The sequence below is a fragment of the Thamnophis sirtalis genome, unplaced genomic scaffold (genome assembly GCF_051295495.1).
Source record: "Thamnophis sirtalis isolate CommonGarterSnake01/CBP01778 unplaced genomic scaffold, rThaSir2_p1.2 scaffold_9, whole genome shotgun sequence".
Taxonomy (NCBI): domain Eukaryota; kingdom Metazoa; phylum Chordata; class Lepidosauria; order Squamata; family Natricidae; genus Thamnophis; species Thamnophis sirtalis.
In genome coordinates, this window is record NW_028261389.1 from 1,250,414 (window position 1) to 1,275,661 (window position 25,248).

The 25,248-nt window shown below is 46.7% G+C and overlaps 3 protein-coding genes across 3 annotated transcripts; 2 read left to right on the top strand and 1 right to left on the bottom strand.

Annotated features, from left to right (window-relative positions):
* The first annotated feature begins 3,199 nt into the window (after positions 1 to 3,199).
* On the top strand, positions 3,200 to 4,153 carry LOC148043968 (olfactory receptor 5T17-like). Its single transcript, XM_087722441.1, has one exon. It carries the CDS (start codon positions 3,200 to 3,202, stop codon positions 4,151 to 4,153), a length of 954 nt encoding a protein of 317 aa, XP_087578567.1.
* A 6,991-nt stretch (positions 4,154 to 11,144) lies between these two features.
* Positions 11,145 to 12,139, top strand: LOC148043969 (olfactory receptor 5V1-like). Its single transcript, XM_087722442.1, has one exon. It carries the CDS (start codon positions 11,213 to 11,215, stop codon positions 12,137 to 12,139), a length of 927 nt encoding a protein of 308 aa, XP_087578568.1. The 5' UTR covers positions 11,145 to 11,212.
* A 5,716-nt stretch (positions 12,140 to 17,855) lies between these two features.
* LOC106551739 (olfactory receptor 5T7-like) lies at positions 17,856 to 18,889 on the bottom strand. The gene has a single exon (XM_014069886.2). The coding sequence runs from the start codon at positions 18,822 to 18,824 to the stop codon at positions 17,856 to 17,858; it is 969 nt and encodes a 322-aa protein (XP_013925361.2). The 5' UTR covers positions 18,825 to 18,889.
* Between the last annotated feature and the right edge of the window lie 6,359 nt (positions 18,890 to 25,248).

Consider the following 25,248-nt stretch of genomic DNA (forward strand, 5'->3'; position numbering starts at 1 on the left):
GAGACCAGGGAACTAGTTTGGGGGCATGGCCAGCCTGGGTCACCACCGGTTCTGCAACCCAGGCCAAATTGCCATGACTTATTCAGCCGAATCGGGAGCAACCCACCTCTGATTGAACATGGCATTTAATTTCGATATACGAGGTGCAATAACAATACAGTAAACTAACTTGTCATGCTGGACAGCTTTTATTTGAGCTTCTGGCTCATCAGACAGAGCAAAATCAGATCCAGCACCCATGAAACGAAGGAGCACAGAGCAAAGATTACGGCAGGGCTTGGTTGCTTCTCCAGACTTCATCTAGTGCTTCTGCTGCTCCAGGGCAGAGGAAATTGGCCCCAGATAAAAACAGTGCTGTGGTAGAAATTCTAATTGTAGCAATAGCAGTTCGACTTCTATACCGCTTCATAGGGCTTTCAGCCCTCTCTAAGCGGTTCACAGAGTCAGCATATTTGCCCCCAACAACAATCCGGGTCCTCATTTCACCCACCTCGGAAGGATGGAAGGCTGAGTCAACCTTGAGCCGGTGAGATTTGAACAGCCGAACTGCTGAACTGCAGTCAGGTGAAGTAGCCTGCAGTGCTGCATTTAACCACTGCGCCACCTCGGCTCTCTCTTGTTCCACTTGAGAAACCCGATGCAGCAGAAGAGAAAGGCTGTGGAATGGAGGGATTTGCATGACTTGCAATTATCTGCTGCTCACCACTCTGGAGCCTGGTTCTACATTCTCTGAGGTGCCCAGGGAGAGTCTCAGCCCTGCAGGTCATGTGTCACCCCTGGCTCTCTCAGCGGCTTGGGGCTGCCATTCCATTGGTGGGGAGATTCATGACTAGGGCACTTCATGACTTGGATTGCTGCTGTCAATCAGGGCATCTTTTGGAAACCTGACACCACACTTGTTTCCCTGCTGCACCAAGAACTTGAAGGACCTTCGGACCCTGCAGTGACTTTCCTACAGAAGAGCACCCAATGTAAACCAGCCAGCTGGCTGGCAAATTCTGAGAGTTGAAATCCACAAGTCTTAAAGTTACCAAGTTTGGGGACCCCTGTTGTAGGTCTTCTAGTCCAACCCCCACCCCACCCCACCCAAGCAGGAGACCCTACACCATTTCTGACAAATGGCAGCCCACTGTCTTCTTGAAAGCTTCCAGTGATGAAGCTCCCACAACTTCTGAAGGCAATCAATTGGGTTGATTCATCCTTGGCCTTCTCTATCTCAGAGCCTGCTGCAATATTTCAACTCATCTCTTTCCCAGCGACATAGACTGAGGAAGTATGAGAACTGAAGGCAAATACATCTTGAAGGCACCAGGCATGGAAGGTTATGTCCTGGATTTATTCCCATAAGTCCGGAGGACATTCATTCCATCCTCCTCTCTGTGGTTGTTGGTCTAAGTTCTCCTCTTCCAAACTTTATCCCAAAGTTCCAAAGCTTTCATAAGCAGCTCTCTAGTGAGAAGCATGTAGATGCTTCCGTTTTTCTCCTTGGTGATGCAAGTCACCTCCAGGGACGTGTCAGGCGCCATAAAAATTGTGTCTCTTCTTTCACCAGCATTTGTCACACAGGACGAATGCAGGGCGGATATGGGATCTCCAATGCCGGAAAGAGGCTGAGAGCAAGTAACTGAGACCCTCCTCAAGACAGAAAGGTCTACTGAGGAGTAGGGAAGGAGGAAGAAGCTACACCTTCTAGCTTCATCCAGGTGAGGAACTCAAGGGGCAAAGAGAGTGCGTGTGTGGGAGGGGGATTAATGCACTAACCATTTCAAATGCACCTGGAGACCAACCATGGTCTGGAAAGTGCATAAATTAAATGTTTTTGGTGAGAACAAGCTCATCTCTTTCTTCATGCCTAGTGGAGCTAAGCTTTCTCTCCCACTCCCCTCAAAAGGAGAAAAGGTCCTTTCTGGTATTTTATTGAACAAGCTACATAAGTTGGGGAAAAAATCGAAAAGCTTTCATTCTAAAGGCTAAAACCTACAAAGAACGGTTGCAGGAACTGGGCATGGCTAGTCTGGTGAAGAGAAGGACCAGGGGAGACATGATACCATTCTTCCAATATTTGAAGGGCTGCCACAGAGAGGAGGAAGGGGATCAAGCTATTTTTCCAAAGCCCCCAAAGGCCAGACAAGGAATAATGGATGGAAACTGATTCAGGAGAGATTCAACCTGGAAATAAGGGGAAATTTTCTGACAGTGAGAAACAATCAACCCATAGAACAGAAGTTGTGGGAGCTTCATCACTGGAGGCTTTCAAGAAGGGACAGGACTGCCATCTGTCAGAAATGGTGTAGGGTCTCCTTCTTGGGTGGGGTGGGGTTGGGGTTGTACTACAAGGTCCCTTCCAACTCTCTTTTTCTGTTATTCTGTGTAGCAGGAAGACACAGAGGGGAGGAGAAAGTCCAGAGAAGGTCTGATGAAGGTCTGGAGAAGGAGAAGGAGACAGAAGTGAGGCAAAGATCAGAGTCTTTTCCTGTGAAGCCCCCTCCCCCCCTCTGCCTTTTCATCCAGGTCACATTGGGTGGAAAACACCCCTGAAGTCTTCCTCTGCAGGGAGGAAAATCCTCTCTCTCTCTCTCCAGAAGGCTCTAAGCAGTCCGAGTGGCTGCATCTCCTCCTTCATGTAACACCGGTCTCGTTTTCACTTTGGCTAGAGGACCTTGTGCTGCTTTGATGCCCCAGGTCAGTGGTGGGATGGTGGCTTCGGGGACTGTGGGCACCCAGAAATTGAGCTACGTTGACAACTGAAGTGGGCTACACAAACACGCACTTGCGCATGATAAGCACCATGCAAAGGTAGAAGGAACTTGGGGAGACCCAGTCAGTGGACTCCTTCCCCAGTGTGTGCATCATCAACCATTCCCGTTCTGCATCTTTGCAAAGGGTTGCAAATGGGGAAACACCTGGTCACCCATAGCATGTGTGTCTAATGGCCTTGGGGAAGAGCCGAATGGAGGGGTTAATTTGGTTTGTATTTGCAAACTTACTTAATTAAACCCATAAACACCCCCAGTAGCATCTCTCCTACCTGATGATTCTTTTTATTCATGCAAAGCATTGTTTCATTGTTCCAGATGGCCTTTGGGGAATTCTAGAGGTTCACTCCTGCTTGGGAAGTTTCTCCTTCATGCTGTGATTTTAGAACAGCAGAAAACCCTGAATTCCACGGTCTTCCAGCTTTGTCCAACACATCATTTCCATGATGAACCTCATGGAAAGTGTCAATCAGACCCTGCAGGTGACCGAGTTCTTGTTTCTGGGTTTCTCTGGCATGCCCAGAGGACGCCCCTTCCTCTTTCTGCTTTTCCTGGCCATCTACCTCATCACCTTGATGGCCAACTCAATGATATTCGTCTTGATCCAGGTGGATTCACGACTCCACAGTCCCATGTACTATTTCCTCAGCCACTTGTCCTGCTTAGACATTTGCTATTCCTCGGTCACTCTCCCCACCATCCTGGTGAACCTCCTGCGCCAACAACCCACCATCTCCTACAATGACTGCATGGCCCAGATGTTCTTCCTCATGAGCTTTGCGGGAACTGAATCAGCATTGCTGGCTGTGATGGCTTATGACCGCTATGCGGCCATCTGTGAACCTTTGCGCTATACTGAACTCATGAGTACTAGGGTGCGAGTCCCTCTGGCTACAGCTTCATGGATCTGGGGCATGGTTGACTCTGCCATTCACACTGCACTGGCCACCGATGTGGCCTTCTGTGGAAACAACCAGATCCATCACATCTTCTGCGATGTCCCCCCACTCTTGAAAATTGCCTGCAGCGACACTTATGTCAATGAGATGACTCTTCACATAGCAAGCGCCTTTGTGGGTCTGAGCCCCTTCCTCCTCGTCATCATTTCATATGTCTACATCTTATCTACAATTCTGAAGATCCGTTCCAGCACTGGAAGGAGAAAGACCTTCTCCACCTGTGCTGCCCACTTGACTACGGTCATCGTCTACTTTGGGATGATCAACTTGAATTACAACCGTCCCAGTGCAGGCTACTCCTTAGAGGTGGACACCTTGATCTCCATCTTATATTGTATTGTCCCCCCCATGCTGAACCCCCTAATCTACAGCTTTCGAAACAAGGAGGTCAAAGGGGCCCTACAAAAGCTTCTGCAAATTCAGGAGAAAGATGATTGATGTCTTGGAAAGTACTGAAGGAAAACTTTTCTTTTCTCCTTCCTAGTCTCTCTGCATATCCTGTTTAGTAGACCAGCAACAGTTTTTCCAGACTGAGAGGTTGTGTAGATGTAAATTCCAATAAGGTTGATTGGCTCAATGACATTTTGGACTCTACCTGCCATCTCCTTCCTTCCTATGTCCTCATTTTGATTTAATTATTTAAAGGGGAAAGCGGGGAAAAGATCTTGAGAACTTTCTCCCACCTATCTGTGATATACTACTCAAGGCATTTCCAGAAGGATCTTTTCCCTCTCCAATGTCCCCCTTTCACCTCCCTATGGTTGTTTCAGATTTTGTAAAATGATGAGCAAAAATTATTGAATGTCCATCCTCTGTTTGGTAGCCAATCAAGGATTTGGGACAATAGAATCCCATTATCCCAAAATACTAGATTTATAACTACAAGGAGAAGGCTGTGTGGGATAATGAGTTATGACAAATGGTGAGTAGAACAATTGGAATAAAAGATGTATATCTTGGACAAGGGCTATGCTTTTTTTTCAGAATTTTCATTGGTTTCACCCTAAATGCATCCAGAATTCCCCATCTGAGTGGAACAGCAGGTATGCAGATCTTGGAGTCCCCAAATTTTAATTAGGAGGTAGAAGCTTCTGATAGCTCACTAAAAGAAGAGGCAGCTCTTTTCCACTTCCACTACCTCAGGGCTGTGGGCTGTTGTGTCACTTGGCAAGCAAGACAAAGGCAGTGAAGAAGTTGGGCATGGACACCCTTCATGGTTCCTTTGTGATAGTGGGGGATATCTGTAGCTCAGGTGGAGGATGAGGGTGGAGGTTCATACTCTGAGTTCATGGGTTGATTTCTCAAATTTTCATTACCAGGCTAGGTAACATCTTCAGCATGACCCACACCAAACCCCATCACAAAATCCTCACCTGATGTGACCATCACCTGGCGTGACCTCCCCATCACAAGAGTTACTGACCACACGAAGCTCCTATAAGTAGAAGAACACCAACCTCTCTTAAACTCCACTAAAGATGTTACCTCTCCTGGCAATGAAACCAACCAGAAGTTCAGAAAATGAACTTCCACCCTCAGATATTCCTCCTTCATTGATGTGTTTGTCATTCTTATTCATCTCCTCTCTACATATGACCAACAACCCTACTTTTCTTCCATCCACGTTCTTTCAGCATCCCTCATTCTCTCTTCTTCTTCTCTCCTGCATAGAAGTTTGCCATTCCTGCTGCATTTATATAAGAGGTCATCAAACTTGGGAACTTTAAGACTTGTGGACTTCAACTCCCAGAATTCTCCAGTTGCCAAGTTTGGGAATCTCTGATATAACATATATAAGATAATTTATTGTCATTTTTTACTGTGGACACACTCTGGCACATATTAAAAATGGAATTCTGTTGCCTGCTCTCAGAAGCACACACATACATAACACACATATAGATAGGCTGTATACATACATACATACATATATACATACATACATACATACACCTACACCCCAACATATAAATACTAACGTTTGAATACATAGCGGAACGAGGAAGCCTGAAAGTTCACACAGGTGATGTTGTACGGATCAAAACTGTGACCGAATCTGGATGTTCTGCTTCGGATACCACCAAGCTCCCTCCCAGAAGGTAACAAGGAAAACAGTTGTGGAGAGCATGTGTGGCATCCCAGACAATTCTGCAGACCCGGTCAAGCGTCACTTATATGTCATGTCCTGGATAGAAGGGAGTGAACTCCCAACTATCTTTTCTGCTGTCCTCACCACTCTCTGCAATGGATTTAATAATGCTTCCAAACCAGACAGTAAGGCAATATGATGGGGAACTCTCAATCGCCCCTCTATAGAAAGTGGTAAGGACAGGTGGAGGAAGGTGTACTTTTTTCATGTCATGCAGAAAATGCAGGCACTGCTGTGCCGCTTCAGCACTTTCTAGCTGTTGAGTAACCAAGCTCCAAACAAGTACATTTAGTGTATGGTTTTTCTCAAACAAAGATGGGATCCAGTCACTACAAACAGAGAAAAACAAAAATAATTAAGACACAAGGGGCCCTTGGTGCTCTCTGAGCTTGCTTGTTTCTTTGCAGACATTTCATTACCCAGACTAGGTAACATCATCAGTACTAGAATGGGGGGAGGGGGAGGGGAGGGGGAGGAGGACTATGGCATCCTTGATGCTCTCTGAGTTTGGTTGTGTTCTTCCAGATGTTTCATTACCCAAACTAGATAGCATCATCAATACTAGAATGGGGGAGGGCGAAGGGGAGGAGAGGTGGAGAGGGAGGAGAGGGGGAGGAGAGGAGGAGGGGGAGAAGGAGGAGAGGAGGAGGAGGAGAATGTCTATGGCATTCTTGGTGCTCTCTAAATTTGGTTATGTTCTTCCAGATGTTTCATTACACAAACTAGGTAACATCATCACTATTAGAATGAGGGAGAGAGAAGGGGAAGAGAGGAGGAGGAGGAGGAGAGGAGGAGGAGGAGAGGAGGAGAGGAGGAGGAGAAGGAGGAGGAGGGGAGGAGGAGGAGAACGTCTATGGCATTCTTGGTGCTCTCTGAGTTTGGTTGTGTTCTTCCAGATGTTTCATTACCCAAACTAGGTAACATCATCAATACTAGAATGGGGGAGGGAGAAGGGGAGGAGAGGAGGAGAGGAAGGAGAGGGGGAGGAGAGGAGGAGGGGGAGAAGGAGGAGAGGAGGAGGAGGAGAACGTCTATGGCATTCTTGGTGCTCTCTGAGTTTGGTTCTGTTCTTCCAGATGTTTCATTACACAAACTAGGTAACATCATCACTATTAGAATGGGGGAGAGAGAAGGGGAAGAGAGGAGGAGAGGAGGAGGAGGAGAGGAGGAGAGGAGGAGGAGAAGGAGGAGGAGGGGAGGAGGAGGAGAACGTCTATGGCATTCTTGGTGCTCTCTGAGTTTGGTTGTCTTCTTGCAGATGTCTCATTACCCAACTAGATAATATCATCATGATGTTCCTGCAAGAAAACAAGCAAGATCAGAGAGCGCCACGAGCTCCTAATTTCAACCCTGAGCTACAAAGGTTATTGATAACAAAGACAAACCCAACAGGGTGGCCCATCCATATTCCCGCTGATCTGTTTTCTCCTTCCTTGCTTTGGTTTTGCGGTAGCGCAGAGATGCTACACCCTGATTTTGTTGCTATTAGGGAAAAGGTCTGGGCTATTTTCACCACCACAGTGGCATTCTGATTGATCCTGCCTTGAGGAGGTGTTTGGGCTAGAAGAGCTTCCAATCTCAGTACAGTATAGGTGGTACCTTGTTCAACAGTAGTAACTGTGAAAGGGATCTTGGAGTCCTAGTGGACGACCATTTCAATAGGAGCCAGCCATGGGCAGCAGCTGCCAAAAAAGCCAACACAGTTCTAGGCTGCATCAACAGAGGGAGAGAATCAAGATCACGTGAAGGGTTAATACCACTTTATAAGGCCTTGGTAAGGCCACACTTGGAATATTTGCATCCAGTTTTGGTCGCCATGATGTAGAAAAAATGTGGAGACTCTGGAAAGAGTGCAGGGAAGAGCAACAAAGAGGATTAGGGGACTGGAGGCTAAAACATATGAAGAACAGTTGCAGGAACTGGGTATGTTTAGTTTAATGAAAAGAAGGACTAGGGGAGACATGATATCAGTCTTCCAATATCTCAGGGGTTGCCCCAAAGAAGAAGGAGTCAAGCTATTCTCCAAGGCACCTAAGGGTAGAACAAGAAGCAATGGGTGGAAACTAATCAAGGAGAGAAGCAACCTAGAACTGAGGATAAATTTCCTGATAGTGAGAACAATTAACCAGTGGAACAGAATTTGCCTCCAGAAGTTGTGAATGCTCCAACACTGGAAGTTTTTAAGAAGATGTTGGATAGCTATTTGTCTGAAACGGTATAGGGTTTCCTGCCTAGGCAGGGGGTTGGACTAGAAGACCTCCAAGGTCCCTTCCAACTCTGTTATTCTATTCTATTTGGAATACCCATAATTCACAGCCATGCAGACTGAGACGTTATGGTAACTAAAGTCCAATGCATTAGAAGATGCTAACCAAGGAAAATTGAGAATCTATATTACCTAGGAAACATAGTTTCATCTCAAGTCTTGGAAGTAGAAGATACTCAGTCCTCCCCTGAGAATCCCTCCTTTTGGGTGTGGAGGTTGTCCTGAGTTTGAGCTCCCACCCTTTGCCTTTCACTCCAGCTTTCTCAGGGAGGAATCCCTAGTGTGCAACTACTTCGCTTTTCTGCTTGTGGTGCATGTGGATCTTCAGGGACATCCAGAACGCCATAGAAATCATCTCTCTTCTTTAGGCAACATTTGGCTCCGAGGGTGACACAGACAGGATTAGGGGCATCTGATCCCTCAAAGAGGCTCGGAAGAAGAAGCAGAGACCTCCCCAAGTCAGAAGCGGATACCAGGAGGAGTTGGCCAATTCCTCCCTCCCTTTCTCTCCCACTCCTCTTCTCGGTAGCACCGTCGGAACCCAGAGACAGTCACTGAGAGAAGTTCCCTGTGACTTCCCTTCCCAAAACTGCAGCAGCAGAAGGAGGAAGGGCAGCCGGACACGCCAGCTTCATCCTGGAGGCCGTTACAAGGTGAGGAGGCCACCAAGAAAGGTCTTAGCAAAGGAGCTCAGACCTGGGTCCTTCTGTAGCAGGGGACCTTGGTGGGTGGGAGGCTGAAGGAGACATTTATCATGCACCCTTTTAAAATCAATCTTTTTTTGTTGTTGCTCTGTTCATAAATTGCATCCGATTTGGGTTGTCCAATAGAGTCTCATTCTTCTCTGATGTCCAAGAGAGGGGGAAAATATCTAAAATAATGTATTGGTGGTGAGGAGACAGCCAAGGAACTGGATCTTCTCCCAGGAGACTTCCTGATCCTAAGGATGAGAATGGCAGCAATTCAGTTCTTGGTGTCAAGTCAGATATTTTGGGATGGGACTCTTGGGTCATCTACTGAGTATTGGTATTGGTATTGAGTTTATTTATATGCCGCCCTTTTCCCTGGGGAGACTCAGGGCGGCTCACAACTTAAAAAGGGAAGGGGGGAGAAAGACAAACTTTTAGACATATAAGACAATACATAATTAAAAAACACAACATTCACACCATTCGGGCGGGTACCAAACTCCCATGCCTCTTCCTCTCCTCTTTACACAGGGACACACACACACAAACACACACACACACACCAGTGAAAGCCCCTTTCTACACGGGTGTGAGGAAGAGGCTGCATGTGAAGGAAATGAATTTGGGAAGAGCCTAGCAGTGGAGGGGAAGCAAAGGAGATTTTGGGGGGTGAGGAGAGGAAGAGAAATTCCAGAGGAGGATTTGCTGGTCAGGAGAAGAAGCTCAAAGGGTCCTGGATTCCTCCTGAGGACCAACATTAGGCAGTCATTGATCAAAGCAAGGAAAAAATGAGACCTCACTGGTCCATCGAAAGGAGGGTTGGGGTCATCTGGAAGAGTTTGGAGTGTGGCTGCAGGGAGGGAGGGAATAAATCCCAGGAGGAACATCTCTGCATGGTTGATACTTCACACAACCCACTTACCAAGAAAGGGGAGACTTTTTTCATTTGGAATGTCAGTTAACACATAACATGTGAGTCAAATTGATTGATTGATTGATTGATTGATTGATTGATTGATTGATTGATTGATTATATTTGTATGCCGCCCTTTTCCCCCGAAGGGGACTCAGGGCGGCTCACAATTCAAATCAGGGAAGGGGGTACAGACAAAAAATCTGGGGAGAGTTTACAAGAGGGATATCAATGTCATGAACTGCCCCCACCCTCACTGAAAGGACCATGAACATCACCAGAAGCCTCTCCCCGTCCCCAACGAAGGCTAATCATGCTAAGCAAAGTTCAGTCCCTCCAGATGTTCTTGGGGAAGTCCAGGGGTTCCCTCTTGCTTGCAAAGCTTCTTCCCAATGATGTGATTTCAAACCTTCCCCCAAAACTCTTGTAAGGAAAGGAAACACTTAGAGGAAGGGGTGTGTGGCAGCCCAACAGAAACCAGAAAGAGTGGGTGTAGCTCGGGTGAACCTTGAAGTCCTCCCTTCTCTGAAAACTTCCCGTTCTCAGAAAGCTTTATCAAACCTTCTATGGAAACCTGTCTGATATTTTTACTTGTATTGAGACAGTAAGTTTTTTCTTAGCAGCAGAAGACAGGAGAAGGAACTTGAGGTTGGATCTCTGTCAATATCTGAATTCACATCACCTCTTAGTTATGTCTCTGCGTGACTGTATCGCTTTCTCCTCCTTCCCTGAAACGTATCAAAAGAAACGCTTTCTCCTCCTTCCCTGAAACTTTTCTCTGTGGGAATCCCTCCTCATACACGCTGGAGAGAATCCCTCCAGTCCGCACTGTGGAACAAGTACTGCAGTGAGGGTGGAGGATGGGTTTTGGGGTCCTGAGTTTGATTCCAGACTATCCCACCCAGTTGCTTGTCCTTGGTCTCCCAGGACAGCTCAACCAGAGATGAAACCAGCCAGAGAAGGTCCGGCCTCTGGACGCTCCACACTTGGAGATGCTGCTTCCTTCTGAGTGGCCATAAAGAGCTATTTCACCTTCAACCCCAAAGTCAACTGTGGGGAAAGGACCCCAGGTAAGTGAATCGATCCTTGTGCAGTCGCTTTAGAAAGGGGAGTTTTACTGCAATTCCTGGGGGCTCCACCTTAGAACCACGAAACCGTCAGCTTGATAGTCAACCTAAACACCAGTCAGAGAGTCAATTTTCAGGCCAATCCTCCTGCTCCTATTGAAGTCAATGGATCAGGAAATCCATTTCTGCTTAACTCTTTTTTCTCAAAGGAGAACCAGCTCCTCAGCTTGGCTCCCTTCAGAGGAATTAAGGACTGTAGTCTTTTTAATTTAATTAATGGGAATGCTATCACAAATGGTGACGTTTTTATCTCTTTGTGTGTCACGATTAGTACAAGGAATCGGCACATTTCCATCACTCCCTCTTAAATTCATTTTCCAATCTTTTCCCTGCAGCTACCTTTGAGGGACATCATGGAAGGTGGCAACCAGACCCTGCAGGTGACCGAGTTCTTGTTCCTGGGTTTCTCTGGCATGCCCAGAGGTCAACCGTTCTTCTTTCTGCTGTTCCTGGCCATCTACCTCATCACCTTGGTGGCCAACTCAGTCATACTCCTTTTGATCCAGGTGGATTCACGCCTCCATAGTCCCATGTACTATTTCCTCAGCCATCTGTCCTGCCTGGACATTTGCTATTCCTCAGTCACCCTCCCCACCATCCTGGTGAACCTCCTGCGCCAGCAGCCCACCATCTCCTACAACGAGTGCATGGCCCAGATGTTCTTCCTCATGACCTTTGCGGGAACTGAATGCGCACTGCTGGCCGTGATGGCCTACGACCGCTATGCGGCCATCTGTGAACCTTTGCGCTATACTCAACTCATGGGTAAGTGGGTGCGAGTCCCTCTGGCTATAGCTTCATGGATCTGGGGCATGGTTGACTCTGCCATTCACACTGCACTGGCCACCGATGTGGCCTTCTGTGGAAACAACCAGATCCATCACATCTTCTGCGATGTTCCCCCACTCTTGAAAATTGCTTGCAGTGACACCTATGTCAATGAGGTGGCTCTTCACACAGCAAGCGCCATTGCGGGGCTGTGTCCTTTTGTCATTGTCAGCATTTCCTACATCTACATCCTATCAACAATTTTGAAGATCCGTTCTAACACTGGAAGGAGAAAGACTTTCTCCACCTGTGCTGCCCACTTGATTACGGTCATCCTGTACTTTGGCATGATCAACTTGAATTACAACCGTCCCAGGGCGGGCTACTCCTTGGAGGTGGACACCTTGGTCTCCACACTGTATTGTATCGTCTCCCCCATGCTGAACCCCCTAATCTACAGCCTCCGAAACAAGGAGGTCAAAGGGGCCCTACAAAAACTTCTGAGTGGTTAGGACAGTGTTTTCCCCACTCTTGGCAACTCGAAGATATGTGGACTTCAATTCCCAGAATTCCCCAGCCAGCATGTCAACTTCTGAACCAGAAGCTCCTTAACTATGGGAACGTGTAGATGTGTTCACTTCAACTCCCAGAGTTCCCCTGAAACAGAGAAAGTCCTATTTATTTCTTTTTAATGGGACTCTATTGCTGTATCTCGCATGGAGTGGGCTTGCCTTCATTAAAAGGCTGGTTAAAAACATTAAAACATCAACAGCATATATATATTTGCCTCCAGACTTTTCTACTTTTACACACCCACCAAGCATGAGAATTTCCAACATTTTAATTTGATGAGCCTTTATACACTCTAGACAATTTCTCTGGTGACATAGCAATAGCAATAGCAGTTAGACTTATATACCGCTTCACAGGGCTTTCAGCCCTCTCTAAGCGGTTTACAGAGTCAGCATATTGCCCCCAACAACAATCCGGGTCCTCATTTCACCCACCTCGGAAGGATGGAAGGCTGAGTCAACCTTGAGATTAGAACTGCTGAACTGCAGATAACAGTCAGCTGAAGTGGCCTGCAGTACTGCACCCTAACCACTGCGCCACCTCGACATAAACCAACTGTGCATTAATTTATTTAAAAAACTCTCCTTTACTTTATCACACAGTGTCAATTTCAGTCTCTTCTGGCACCTCCTTCTCCCTTCCTTCCGTAAGTGGGTTGTAACCCAAAATTTCAACCCTTTCTTTCAATTGTTCTTTTTCAAATGTTAGTTTTAAAAAAAATACTGTATATGCATATCAGCAATTGCATTTTCGTAATTTATTTCCAGTCCTTTTTCAAACTCAATTTTCCATTCCAAACCGTTGATTATTTCGCCTACTTTAAATCTTCCTAATACAGCTTGTTTAGTGGCCGAAGTTACAACAGCACTGAAAAAACGAACTTAGGACTTTGCAACAGTCACAAGATCAAAATTCAGACACTTGGCAACTGCTTCATATTTACGACGGTCGCCGTATCCCAGGGTCACGTGATCCCTTTTTGCGACCTTCTGACAAGCGAAGTCCATGGGAAGGCCAGATTCACTTAACAACCATGTATTGACTTAATAACTGCCGTGATTCACTTAACAACTGTGGCAAGAAAAGTCATGAAATTGGGCTGACCTCTATTAACAACATCAATGTTGGGCTCAATTGTGGTCATAATTCAAGGACTACCTGTAACTGAAAACTCTATTCCTCTACCACCAGTTCTTCTTTGGGTTTTATTTTAATTCCCCTTGACAAAATTGCAGTATCTCAGGATAAGGTAAACCATTTGGGTCTGCCCGTTATTTCTCCTCTACAAACTGCTCCCCTACATGAAATAAAACCTTTGGAATTCTTTGTCCTGCTGTGTTTCTTGGAAGCCACAATCCTTCCACCGAATGGTCATCCAGGCGTTCCTTCCGTGTGACTTGTGCTAAGCCCAACTCTGTGGTCACACGACCCGGATGGGTAGCAAAATAATTGGGTTGAACATCATTGGGCAGAGAAGAGCTTGTGATTGTTGGCATTTCCTTACCCCTGAGCACATCTGGATTTGGAGAACCTAGAATCAAAGGGCAGGAAGGGACCTCAGAGGTCTTCTAGTCCAACCCCATGCTCAAGTCAGGGGAACCTATGCTATTCTGGACAAATGGGTGCCAATCTTTTCTTGAAGCCCAACAGTGATGGAGCACCTACAGCTCTGGGAGGAAGGGTGGAATTGAAGGTGAAATCTCTCCCCCCCCTCCCTCTCCATCCATCCCTATCTATCTATCTATCTATCTATCTATCTATCTATCTATCTATCATCTATCTATCATCTAGCTAGGTAGCAATCATCTATTTATCTCTATTTCTCTCTCTCTCTCTCTCTCTCTCTCTCCCTCTCCCTCTCCATCCATATCTATCTATCTATCTATCTATCTATCTATCTATCTATCTATCTATCTATCTATCTATCTATCATCCAGCTAGGTAGCAATCATCTATCTATCTCTATTTCTCTCTCTCTCTCTCTCTCTCTCTCTCTCTCTCTCTCTCTCTCTCTCTCCCTCTCCCTCTCCATCCATCCCTATCTATCTATCTATCTATCTATCTATCTATCTAGCTAGGTAGCAATCATCTATCTATCTCTATTTCTCTGTCTCTCTTTCTCTCTCTCTTTCTCCATCCATCTCTATCTATCTATCTATCTATCTATCTATCTATCTATCTATCTATCTATCTATCTATCATCTAGCTAGCTAGCAATTATCTATCTATTTCTATTTCTCTATCTCAATCTATCTAACAAATCTTTCTAATCTATCTCATATAATCATAAGGCTGGAAGGGACTTTAGAGGTCTTCTAGTCCAACCCCTGCTCAAGGCAGAAGATCCTATAGCATCCCAGTCAAATGTCAACTGTAGCCAATCAATTCCCAGCACAATGGTGATGGGAGCAGGAGAAGAGGGGCCCTCTGAGTAATGCTTTCAGGAACAAGAAATACCTTCGATTAATATTTCTGGTTCTTCGAAGTAACAAGCAAGGATTGGAATTCCGATAAGGACCAGTTCAAACCCGCCAGAGTTAAGAATTGCTCAAAGAGTTGAACTTTAATAACTCATTGATAACTCATTACAATGTAAAAACCAAACCTACTGAATATGTAACTGGTCTTTAACAAGATCATGCTTAGATTATTATGGGATGATATTAACTGATACATATAAATATACCACCATTGTTCACTACCACTATGGAGGCAAATGATGTTGACCAATGAAAGAACACATTGTGAACCCAATATGTTTGAACTGTGTATAAAATTATTCTATTAGTACCTCTTCATCTCTTTTCAAAGAGATGACTCTTCTTGCTTAGGCATAAACAGAGCGATATTCATCTTAACTGGGCTAACGAATCTTGCCAATACTTAGAAAAAATATTTTTCCATTGTTTAAATGGAATATCAGTTCTCAATATCAGTAACGGCTGAAATAAAAACAACATCTTTGGTAAAACATTCATCTTAATTATGGAAATTCTACCCAGTAAAGATAATTGCAATTTATCTCATCATTGTCTTTTTTTAATATCATTCAAAACAGGTACACACTTGTTTTAAAACAGTGTAGAATTTGAGCAAGAAAAACAAAATGCACAGGTACAGTATAGGTGGTACCTCACTCAATAGTACCGGTAGTAACTGTGGGAGGGACCTTGGAGTCCTAGTGGACAACCATTTAAATAGGAGCCAGCCGTGGGCAGCAGCTGCCAAAAAAGCCAACACAGTTCTAGGCTGCATCAACAGAGGGAGAGAATCAAGATCACGTGAAGGGTTAATAACACTTTATAAGGCCTTGGGGAGGCCACACTTGGAATACAGCATTCAGTTTTGGTCACCACGATGTGGAAAAGATGAGGAGACTCTGGAAAGAGTGCAGAGAAGAGCAACAAAGATTATTAGGGGACTGGAGGCTAAAACATAAAGAACTGGAATTGCGGGAATTGGGTATGTCTAGTTTCATAAGAAGAAGGACTAAGGGTGACATGATAGCAGTGTTCCTATAACTCAGGAGTGGCCACAAAGAAGATTCCCCAAAGCCCCTGAAGCTAGAACAAGAAGGGATAGATGGAAACTAATCAAGCAGAGAAGCAACCTAGAACTAAGGAGAAATTAGTCTGTGACAGTTAGAAAAATTAACCAGTGGAATGATTCATCTCCAGAAGTTGTAAATGCTCCAACACTGGAACTCTTTAAGAAGAGATTGGACAGCCATTAGTCTGAAAGGATATAGGCTTTCCTGCCTTAACAGGGGGTTGGACTAGAAGACCTCCAAGGTCCCTTCCAACTCTGTTATTCTATTATTCTATTGTACTGGTCAACATAGCCCCAAGATATTTCATCTTTTTCTCCACCTCCAACAATGCTATCCTGTCTCCCCTGGTCCTTCTTTTCATTAAACTAGACATTCCCAGTTCCTGCAACCCTTCTTCATATTTTTAGCCTCCAGTCCCCTCATCATCTTGGTTGCTCTTCTCTGCACTCTTTCTAGAGTCTCCACATCTTTTCTACATCTTCTCAAAGTTTCACAATCTTGAATAGTCATACTCTTTGCCACCGTTTCGTTTTGTGTTTATTTGGTTTGAAACCTGCTAAAACTCCAAAATCATTGAGTTTCCTCCTCAGATATTCCCTTGGACTTTCTGGGTCTTGCAGAAATACGACTAAATCGCTAGCAAAAGTGTCACACCTGTCCGGCCTTGGCTTCTTCAGAAAGAAAGATCCCCGAATTCATTTGTGCGAAAGATTTACTACTATTACTAAAGGCCAAGTGGTTACAGTACAGCAAAGCCAGAATTAAAAGTCTGGGCATCAAGGTTCCCCAATTAACTTCCCCTTTCTTGTCCGTCCCCCCCCCACCGTCTTTTATCTCTCTATTGTCCAGTTACATTCAAAGAATTTGTTTTGCAAACGTCCCCACCATTGGCGGGCTAGATGGTGAGCTGTTTGGCTTCCCATCCCAGGCCTCTGGCTTTGGGGGCATTGAACCAATGTCTCAGGAAGGTATGATGAACCGTTTCGGGTTCCCCCTCCTTCCCTGCAATATGAGCAATTCCCTCCCCCATTGGTTTATGGCAGGCTGGGACCTGGGAACGCAATGTTTTGGATTTGGATTTGGATTTTATTCAATTTGTAGGCCGCCCTATTCCCCGAAGGGACTCAGGGCAGCTGAACAAAGCCAAGGGAGGGGAAATTACAAAAAGTGAGACAAAGACAAACAAACAATACAAACAGTTTAAAAGCACAACAGCCACACAATTCGAGCAGGGATGGGAACGCATCAGCCCCAGGCCTGTCAGAACGGCCAGGTCTTGACGGCTTTGCGGAAAGCCTGAAGGGTGTTGAGGGTCCGGATCTCCACGGGGAGATCGTTCCAGAGGGCCGGAGCAGCCACAGAGAAGGCCCTCCTCCGGGTGGTCGACAATCGGCATTGGCCGGCGGATGGAATTCGGAGGAGGCCTAATCTGTGGGATCTAGTAGGTTTTTGGGAGGTAATTGGCAGAAGGTGGTCTCTCAAGTACCCAGGTCCAATACCATGAAGGGCTTTATAAGTAATAACTAGCACCTTGAAGCGTATCCGGAGACCGATAGGTAGCCAGTGCAGCTCGCGGAGGATAGGTGTAACGTGGGTGTACCGGGGTGCACCCACAATCGCTCGCGCGGCGGCATTCTGGACCAGCTGGAGTCTCCGAACACTCTTCAAGGGCTGCCCCATGTTGAAGCTGGAGGTGGCAGTTCTGACAAAGTTCTCAGTTTACAAATGTATTTTTTTTTATTATTACTACACCCATTTCATTTTGGTCACATTGTACATTTAGAATTCGCAGCTCTAATATGAACAACCGTGAAATCAAAGGACATCCTTGCCTCGTGAAAATACCTTGAAAAAATGTTTTGGAGATAGACGTGAGAAAGTTCTCCAGATCTTCTTCCCACCCCCACCCCCCATTCCCACCTTAAATGGTTAAACCAAAATGGGGACATAGGAAAGAAGGACGTGGGTGGGAGAATCCCAGAGACCTTGACCACATGAGCCATAATGAGATTGGCAATTACACAACCCCTCGTTTGGGAAAACAAAGTTGTTGGTCCGTACACAAGGATAAGCAGAGAAGGTAAGAAGGAAACCTGGTTTTTCCTTCACTGTCTTCCTGGAGGTGCATCTTCCTTCTCCTGAGTGCCCAGAAGTTTTAGTAGGGCCCCTTTGACCTCCTTGTTTCGGAGGCTGTAAATTAGGGGGTTCAGCATGGGGGTGACGATACAATAGAGGATGGAGACCAGAGTGTCCATGCCCAAGGAGTAGCCTGCACTTGGACGGTTGTAATTCAAGTTGATCATCCCATAGAAGAGAATGACGGTGACCAGGTGGGCACCACAAGTGGAGAAAGTCTTTCTCCTTCCACTGTTAGAACGGATTTGCAGAATGGAAGATAAGATGTAGACATATGAAACGACAACGAGGAGGAAAGGACACAGACCTACAAAGATACTTGCTGTGTGAAGAGCCATCTCGTTGATATAGGTGTCACTGCAGGCAATTTTCAAGAGTGGGGGGACATCGCAGAAGATGTGATGGATCTGGTTGTTGCCACAGAAGGCCACATCGGTGGCCAGTGCAGTGTGAAAAATAGAGTCAATAAGACCCCAGACCCATGAAGCTGTAGCCAGAGGGACTCGCACCCACTTACCCATGAGTTGAGTGTAGCGCAAAGGTTCACAGATGGCCGCATAGCGGTCGTAGGCCATCACGGCCAGCAGTGCGCATTCAGTTCCCGCAAAGGTCATGAGGAAGAACATCTGGGCCATGCACTCGTTGTAGGAGATGGTGGGCTGCTGGCGCAGGAGGTTCACCAGGATGGTGGGGAGGGTGACCGAGGAATAGCAAATGTCCAAGCAGGACAGATGGCTGAGGAAATAGTACATGGGACTGTGGAGGCGTGAATCCACCTGGATCAAAAGGAGTATGACCGAGTTGGCCACCAAGGTGATGAGGTAGATGGCCAGGAACAGCAGAAAGAAGAACGGTTGACCTCTGGGCATGCCAGAGAAACCCAGGAACAAGAACTCGGTCACCTGCAGGGTCTGGTTGCCACCTTCCATGAGATCCATCAAAGGTAGCTGCAGGGAAAGGATTGGAAAATGAGTTTAAGAGGGAGTGATGGAAATGTGCACATTCCTTGTAATAATCGGGACACCCAAAGAAATAAAAACATCACCATTTGGGATAACCTTCCCATTAATTAAATTAAAAAGACTACAGTCCTTAATTCCTCTGAAAAGAGCCAAGCTGAGGAGCTGGTTCTCCTTTGAGAAAAAAGAGTTAAGCAGAAATGGATTTCCTAATCCATTGACTTCAATAGGAGCAGGAGGATTGGCCTGAAAATTGACCCTCTGACTGGTGTTTAGGTTGACTATCAAGCTGACGGTTTCGTGGTTCAAAGGTGGAGCCCCCAGGAAGTGCAGTAAAACTCCCCTTTCTAAAGCGCCTGCACAAGGATTGATTCACTTACCTGGGGTCCTTTCCCCACAGTTGGCTTTGGGGTTGAAGGTGAAATAGCTCTTTATGGCCACTCAGAAGGAAGCAGCATCTCCAAGTGTGGAGCGTCCAGAGGCCGGACCTTCTCCAACTGGTTTCATCGCTGGTTGAGCTGTCCTGGGAGACCAAGGACAAGCAACTGGGTGGGATAGTCTGGAATCAAACTCAAGACCCCAAAGCCCATCCTCCACCCTCACTGCAGTACTTGTTCCACAGTGCAGACTGGAGGGATTCTCTCCAGCGTGTATGAGGAGGGATTCCCACAGAGAAAAGGAGGGATTCCTTTTGATACGTTTTAGGGAAGGAGGAGAAAGCGATACAGTCACGCAGAGACATAACTAAGAGGTGATGTGAATTCAGATATTGACAGAGATCCAACCTCAAGTTCCTTCTCCTGCCTTCTGCTGCTAAGAAAAAACTTACTGTCTCAATACAAGTAAAAATATCAGCCAGGTTTCCATAGAAGGTTTGATAAAGCTTTCTGAGAACGGGAAGTTTTCAGAGAAGGGAGGACTTCAAGGTTCACCTGAGCTACACCCACTCTTTCTGGTTTCTGTTGGGCTGCCACACACCCCTTCCTCTAAGTATTTCCTTTCCTTACAAGAGTTTTGGGGGGAAGGTTTGAAACCACAGCATTGGGAAGAAGCTTTGCAAGCAAGAGGGAACCCCTGGACTTCCCCAAGAACATCTGGGGGGACTGAACTTTGCTTAGCATGATTAGCCTTCGTTGGGGACAGGGAGAGGCTTCTGGTGATGTTCATGGTCCTTTCAGTGAGGGGAGGCAGTTCATGCATCTATGTCCCTCCTGTTAACTCTCCCCAGAAGCAATTTGAGTTACATGTTATGTGTGAACTGACATCCCAAATGAAACAAGCCTCCCCTTTCTTGGTAAGTGGGTTGTGTGAAGTATCAACCATGCAGAGATGTTCCTCCTGGGATTTATTCCCTCCCTCCCTGCAGCCACACTCCAAACTCTTCCAGGTGACCCCAACCCTCCTTTCGATGGACCAGTGAGGTCTCATTTTTTCCTTGCTTTGATCAATGACTGCCTAATGTTGGTCCTCAGGAGGAATCCAGGACCGTTTGAGCTTCTTCTCCTGACCAGCAAATCCTCCTCTGGAATTTCTCTTCCTCTCCTCACCCCCCAAAATCTCCGTTGCTTCCCCTCCACTGCTAGGCTCTTCCCAAATTCCTTTCCTTCACATGCAACCTCTTCCTCACACCCATGTAGAAAGGGGCTTTCACTGGTGTGTGTGTTTGTGTGTGTGTGTGTGTGTGTGTGTGTGTGTGTGTGTCTGTGTCTGTGTCTGTGTCTGTGTCTGTGTGTGTCCCTGTGTAAAGCGGAGAGGAAGAGGCATGGGGAGTTTGGTACTCAGTAGATGACCCAAGAGTCCCATCCCAAAATATCTGACTTGACACCGAGAACTGAATTGTTGCCATTCTCATCCTTAGGATCAGGAGGTCTCCTGGGAGAAGATCCAGGTCCTTGGCTGTCTCCTCACCACCAATACTTTATTTTAGATATTTCCCCCCTCTCTTGGACATCAGAGAAGAATGAGACTCTATTGGACAACCCGAATCGGATGCAATTTATGAACCTTACAGAGCAATAAAAAAAGACTGATTTTAAAAGGGTGCATGATAAATGTCTCCTTCAGCCTCCCACCCACCGAGGTCCCCTGCTGCAGAAGGACCCAGGTCTGAGCTCCTTTGCTATGACCTTTCTTGGTGGCCTCCTCACCTTGTAACGGCCTCCAGGATGAAGCTGGTGTGTCCGGCTGCCCTTCCTCCTTCTGCTGCTGCAGTTTTGGGAAGGGAAGTCTCAGGGAAGCTCCCTCAGTGACTGTCTCTGGGATCCGACGGTGCTACCGAGAAGGGGAGTGGGAGAGAAAGGGAGGGAGGAATTGGCCAGCTCCTCCTGGTATCCGCTTCTGACTTGGGGAGGTCTCTGCTTCTTCCTCCGAGCCTCTTCGAGGGATCAGGTGCCCCTAACCCTGTCTGTGTCACCCTCGGAGCCAAATGTTGCCTAAAGAAGAGAGATGATTTCTATGGCGTTCTGGATGTCCCTGAAGATCCACATGCACCACAAGCAGAAAAGCGAAGTAGTTGCACACTAGGGATTCCTCCCTGAGAAAGCTGGAGTGAAAGGCAAAGGGTGGGAGCTCAAACTCAGGATAATCTCCACACCCAGAAGGAGGGACTCTCAGGGGAAACTCCATGAGAACAGAATTACAAACAAATCAACGAAGCCAGAGGGGATGCTCCTGGAAGGAAGGCCTTCACATTGTTGAGTGTCCACCCCAACTTCTCCATTGCCCTTGACTTACTTGCTGTTGTACTCTGCCAGCGGCCTGTGGAGCTGGCAGCAGAGTCGGACAGTGAGGAGGTTGGGGAGGAGCACGGGCCAGTCCTGGAGTCTGGGGAAGGCTCGGATGAGGGCTCTGCGTCAGAGAAGGGGCCAGGGCCATCTGGCAGTTATGTGCTGCCTCCGGAGCCTCCAGAATCAGACATCAGTGAGGCAGAGGAAAAAGAGGAGCCTGTTCCCAGTGTGCGCATGCACAGAGCTTCCAGAAGGCAAGAAGAGTTAAGACAAGAGGGGCGACTTGGGAGTAAGGCTCAGAGATGATTGGCCCCTCCCATAGGACATAAAAGAGGAGCAAACCGACGTGAGCCTTTGCAGGAAGCAACTTGGTTCGTTGTGGTCGGTTTAAACTCTGAAGCTCCGTTTGACTCTGTGCTCTGTTTGACCTTGGAAAACTAATAGGCGATGAGGTCTCTGGCAGCGTTTCAAGGGAGATAAAGATGGGTACTTATGAGCCTTACCCTGAAAGACTGTGGCAGACTCCTGTCGGACTCTTCACAGACTGGTTGTGAATCATTACGGGCTGGGAATGAACAAGAGCCAAGGTGGCACAGTGGTTAAATGCAGCACTGCAGGCTACTTCAGCTGACTGCAGTTCTGCAATTTCGGCTGTTCAAATCTCACCGGCTCAGGGTTGACTCAGCCTTCCATCCTTCCGAGGTGGGTGAAATGAGGACCCGGATTGTTGTTGGGGGCAATATGCTGACTCTCTGTAAACCGCTTAGAGAGGGCTGAAAGCCCTATGAAGCGGTATATAAGTCTAACTGCTATTGCTATTGCTATTGCTATTGCTATTTAAATTTTAAAAAGGGGTTTGGGGGCTAAGCGTGTGATTTTTACTGGCTCAGGAAACCTCGGTCAGAACAATTGCCATGTGGCACAGCAGGTCTCAATCCCTTCCTGAGGTGGGGAAAGTGGAGAAGACCTGTCTCCTCTTGCAGTGGATCAGTCGGATGTTTCTCTGTGGGGTCTTGGTGTGCACTGGGCTTAGAACCCTACTGTCGTATATGGGTAGAAGTGTGGTCCTACAAAGAAGCCGTCACATTGAGTGGAACAGGTTGACATATGTTCAACTGCAGCCGTTCTTCATATCTGGAGACTAAAACATATGAAGAACGGTTGCAGGTCGAGGTGGGATTCAGCCGGTTCGTACCACTTTGGGCAAACCGGTTGTTAACTTTTTGCCCAGTTCGGAGAACCAACTAATCCCACCTCTTGCTGGCCCCGCCCACCGTGCCAAGCCCATCCTCCCTGTGCCCCATTTTGGCTTCCAGGTTGGTGCAGTTCGATCCTGGCCGGCTTAAGGTTGACTCGGCCTTCCATCCTTCCGAGGTTGGTCAAATGGGGACCCAGATTGTTGGGGGGCAAGAGGCTGACTCTGTAAACTGCTTGGAGAAGGTGGTAACGCACTGTGAAGTGGGCTATAAGGAGCCAAGGTGGCGCAGTGGTTAGGGTGCAGTACTGCAGGCCACTTCATCTGACTGTTAGCTGCAGTTCGGCGGTTCAAATCTCACCGGCTCAAGGTTGACTCAGCCTTCCATCCTTCCAAGGTGGGTGAAATGAGGACCCAGACTGTGGGGGCAATATGCTGACTCTGTAAACCGCTTAAAGAGGGCTGAAAGCCCTATGAAGCGGTATATAAGTTTAACTGCTATTGCTATTGCTATAAGTCTAAGGCCTATTGCTATTGTTAGGGCTATATAACTAAGCGCAGAGGACATTCTCTCAATCAGAGGACCATTCTCTCAATGGTCTAAGTTCTTAGCTCCCGGCCCTTATTCCAAAGCTCCAAAGATTTCAGCAACAATCTCCCAAGTGAGAAGCATGGAGATGTTTCTTTCCTTTCCTCCATGGTGATACAAGTCCTCTCCAGGGACTTCTCAGGTGCCATGAAAAACACACAAAGCTTTGGCAAAAAGGGAAGGGAGAAGCCGCTCACGTCTACCAGTTTCATCCAGGAGGCTTTGAACAGGTGAGGAACACGAGGGGCAACGAGATCTCAGATCAGCCTGAAGAAAAGGTGGGGAGGGGGAGAGATTAATGCATGCACTACTCATTCCAGATGCACCTCAACCCAAGCCATTGTCCGGAACAGGTGTCTCCAACTCTTGGGAACTTTAACACTTGTGGACTTCAACTCCCAGAGTTCTTCAGCCAGCTCTGCTGCCGGAACAAACTGCCAGAACCTGCTGAATTTCACCCCTGTATTTATTCTTTGCTCAAACCCTCCCAAATTGTGGGAGCAGAAATCTCCACTTTTGGATGTCTGTAGAGATTCTCCGTCCTCCAGGTCAGGGTTCTCCCCAAGCTGCTTTTTCAAAAGGCAACTGGACTTCCTTGTTTTTTTCTTCTTTTGAAGACGTTTCGCTTCTCATCCAAGAAGCTTCTTCAGCTCTGACTGGATGATGGTGGGGAAGGGAAGGGTTGATATTCGTTGCAGGCAGCTGAAAATGTGCATCTTTTTAGAGGGTCATTGAAAAAATTGCATCCTTTAGAGCAGTGTTCCCCAACCTTGGCAACTTGAAGACGTCCGGACTTCAACTCCCAGAATTCCCCAGCCAGCATTCGCTGGCTGGGGAATTCTGGGAGTTGAAGTCCGGACATCTTCAAGTTGCCAAGGTTGGGAAACACTGCTTTAGAGGCTCCTAAAAGGATACAAATGACCAGCTGTCTGCATGGAATATCAACCCTTCCGTTCCCCACCATCCAGTCAGAGCTGAGGAAGCTTCTTGGATGAGGTTACGGTTAAGGTTTATTTAATTTGTATGCCGCCCTATTCCCGAGAGACTCAGGGCGGCTAACAATCTGAGGGGGAGGGGGGGTACAAAATAAAAATAAAAAGACAAAACAATTTAAAAATACAGCAACATTCGTACCTCGGATGGGGCTGGAAGAGTCAACAGCCCCAGGCCTGCCGGAACAGCCAGGTCTTAGTAGCTTTGCAGAAAGCCGGAAGGATGGTAAGGGTCCGGATCTCGATGGGGAGATCGTTCCAGAGCAAAGAAGCAAAAGAAAAAAACTAGAAAGTGCCAGGTGCCTCCTGAAAAAAGCACCTTTGGGACGCCTTTTGTGGCTACAGGAAAATTTGCACAGCTATCAGGATTAAGAGCCGTGGTGGTGCAGCTCCTTCTGCTGATCCCCGGCTGCCATCAATTTGGCAGCTCGAATCTCACCAAGGCTCAAGGTTGGCTCAGCCTTCCCTCCTTCCGAGGTGGGTAAAATGAGGACCCAGATTTTTGCAGGCAAGTGGCTGACTGTATTAACCCTCGGGAGGGCTGTAAAAGCACCGTAAAGCGGTATATAAGTCTAAATGCTACTGCTAAATGCTGTTGGTGTTCCCTCGTAATGATCAGGTGCACAAACTACTCTTGAACTTTCCTCTCCATCGCCTTCTTAATCTCTCAATTTGGGGAGGAAGATTTGGAAGGAATTCTTTATTTATTTATTTGTCAACATGTACAAGGTAAGAGGTATTAGTATTGACATGGAAATTATCGCATGAGTGTCAGCACCTCTTCATTGAGTAATTAGGAAAGAAGACCACGAGACTCCATAGGTAGAAATCAAGTGTACTTTTACTAATTATAAATGATTAAAGGCGTAGCAAAGCGAAGTCTGATTATTTAGGCACGAAA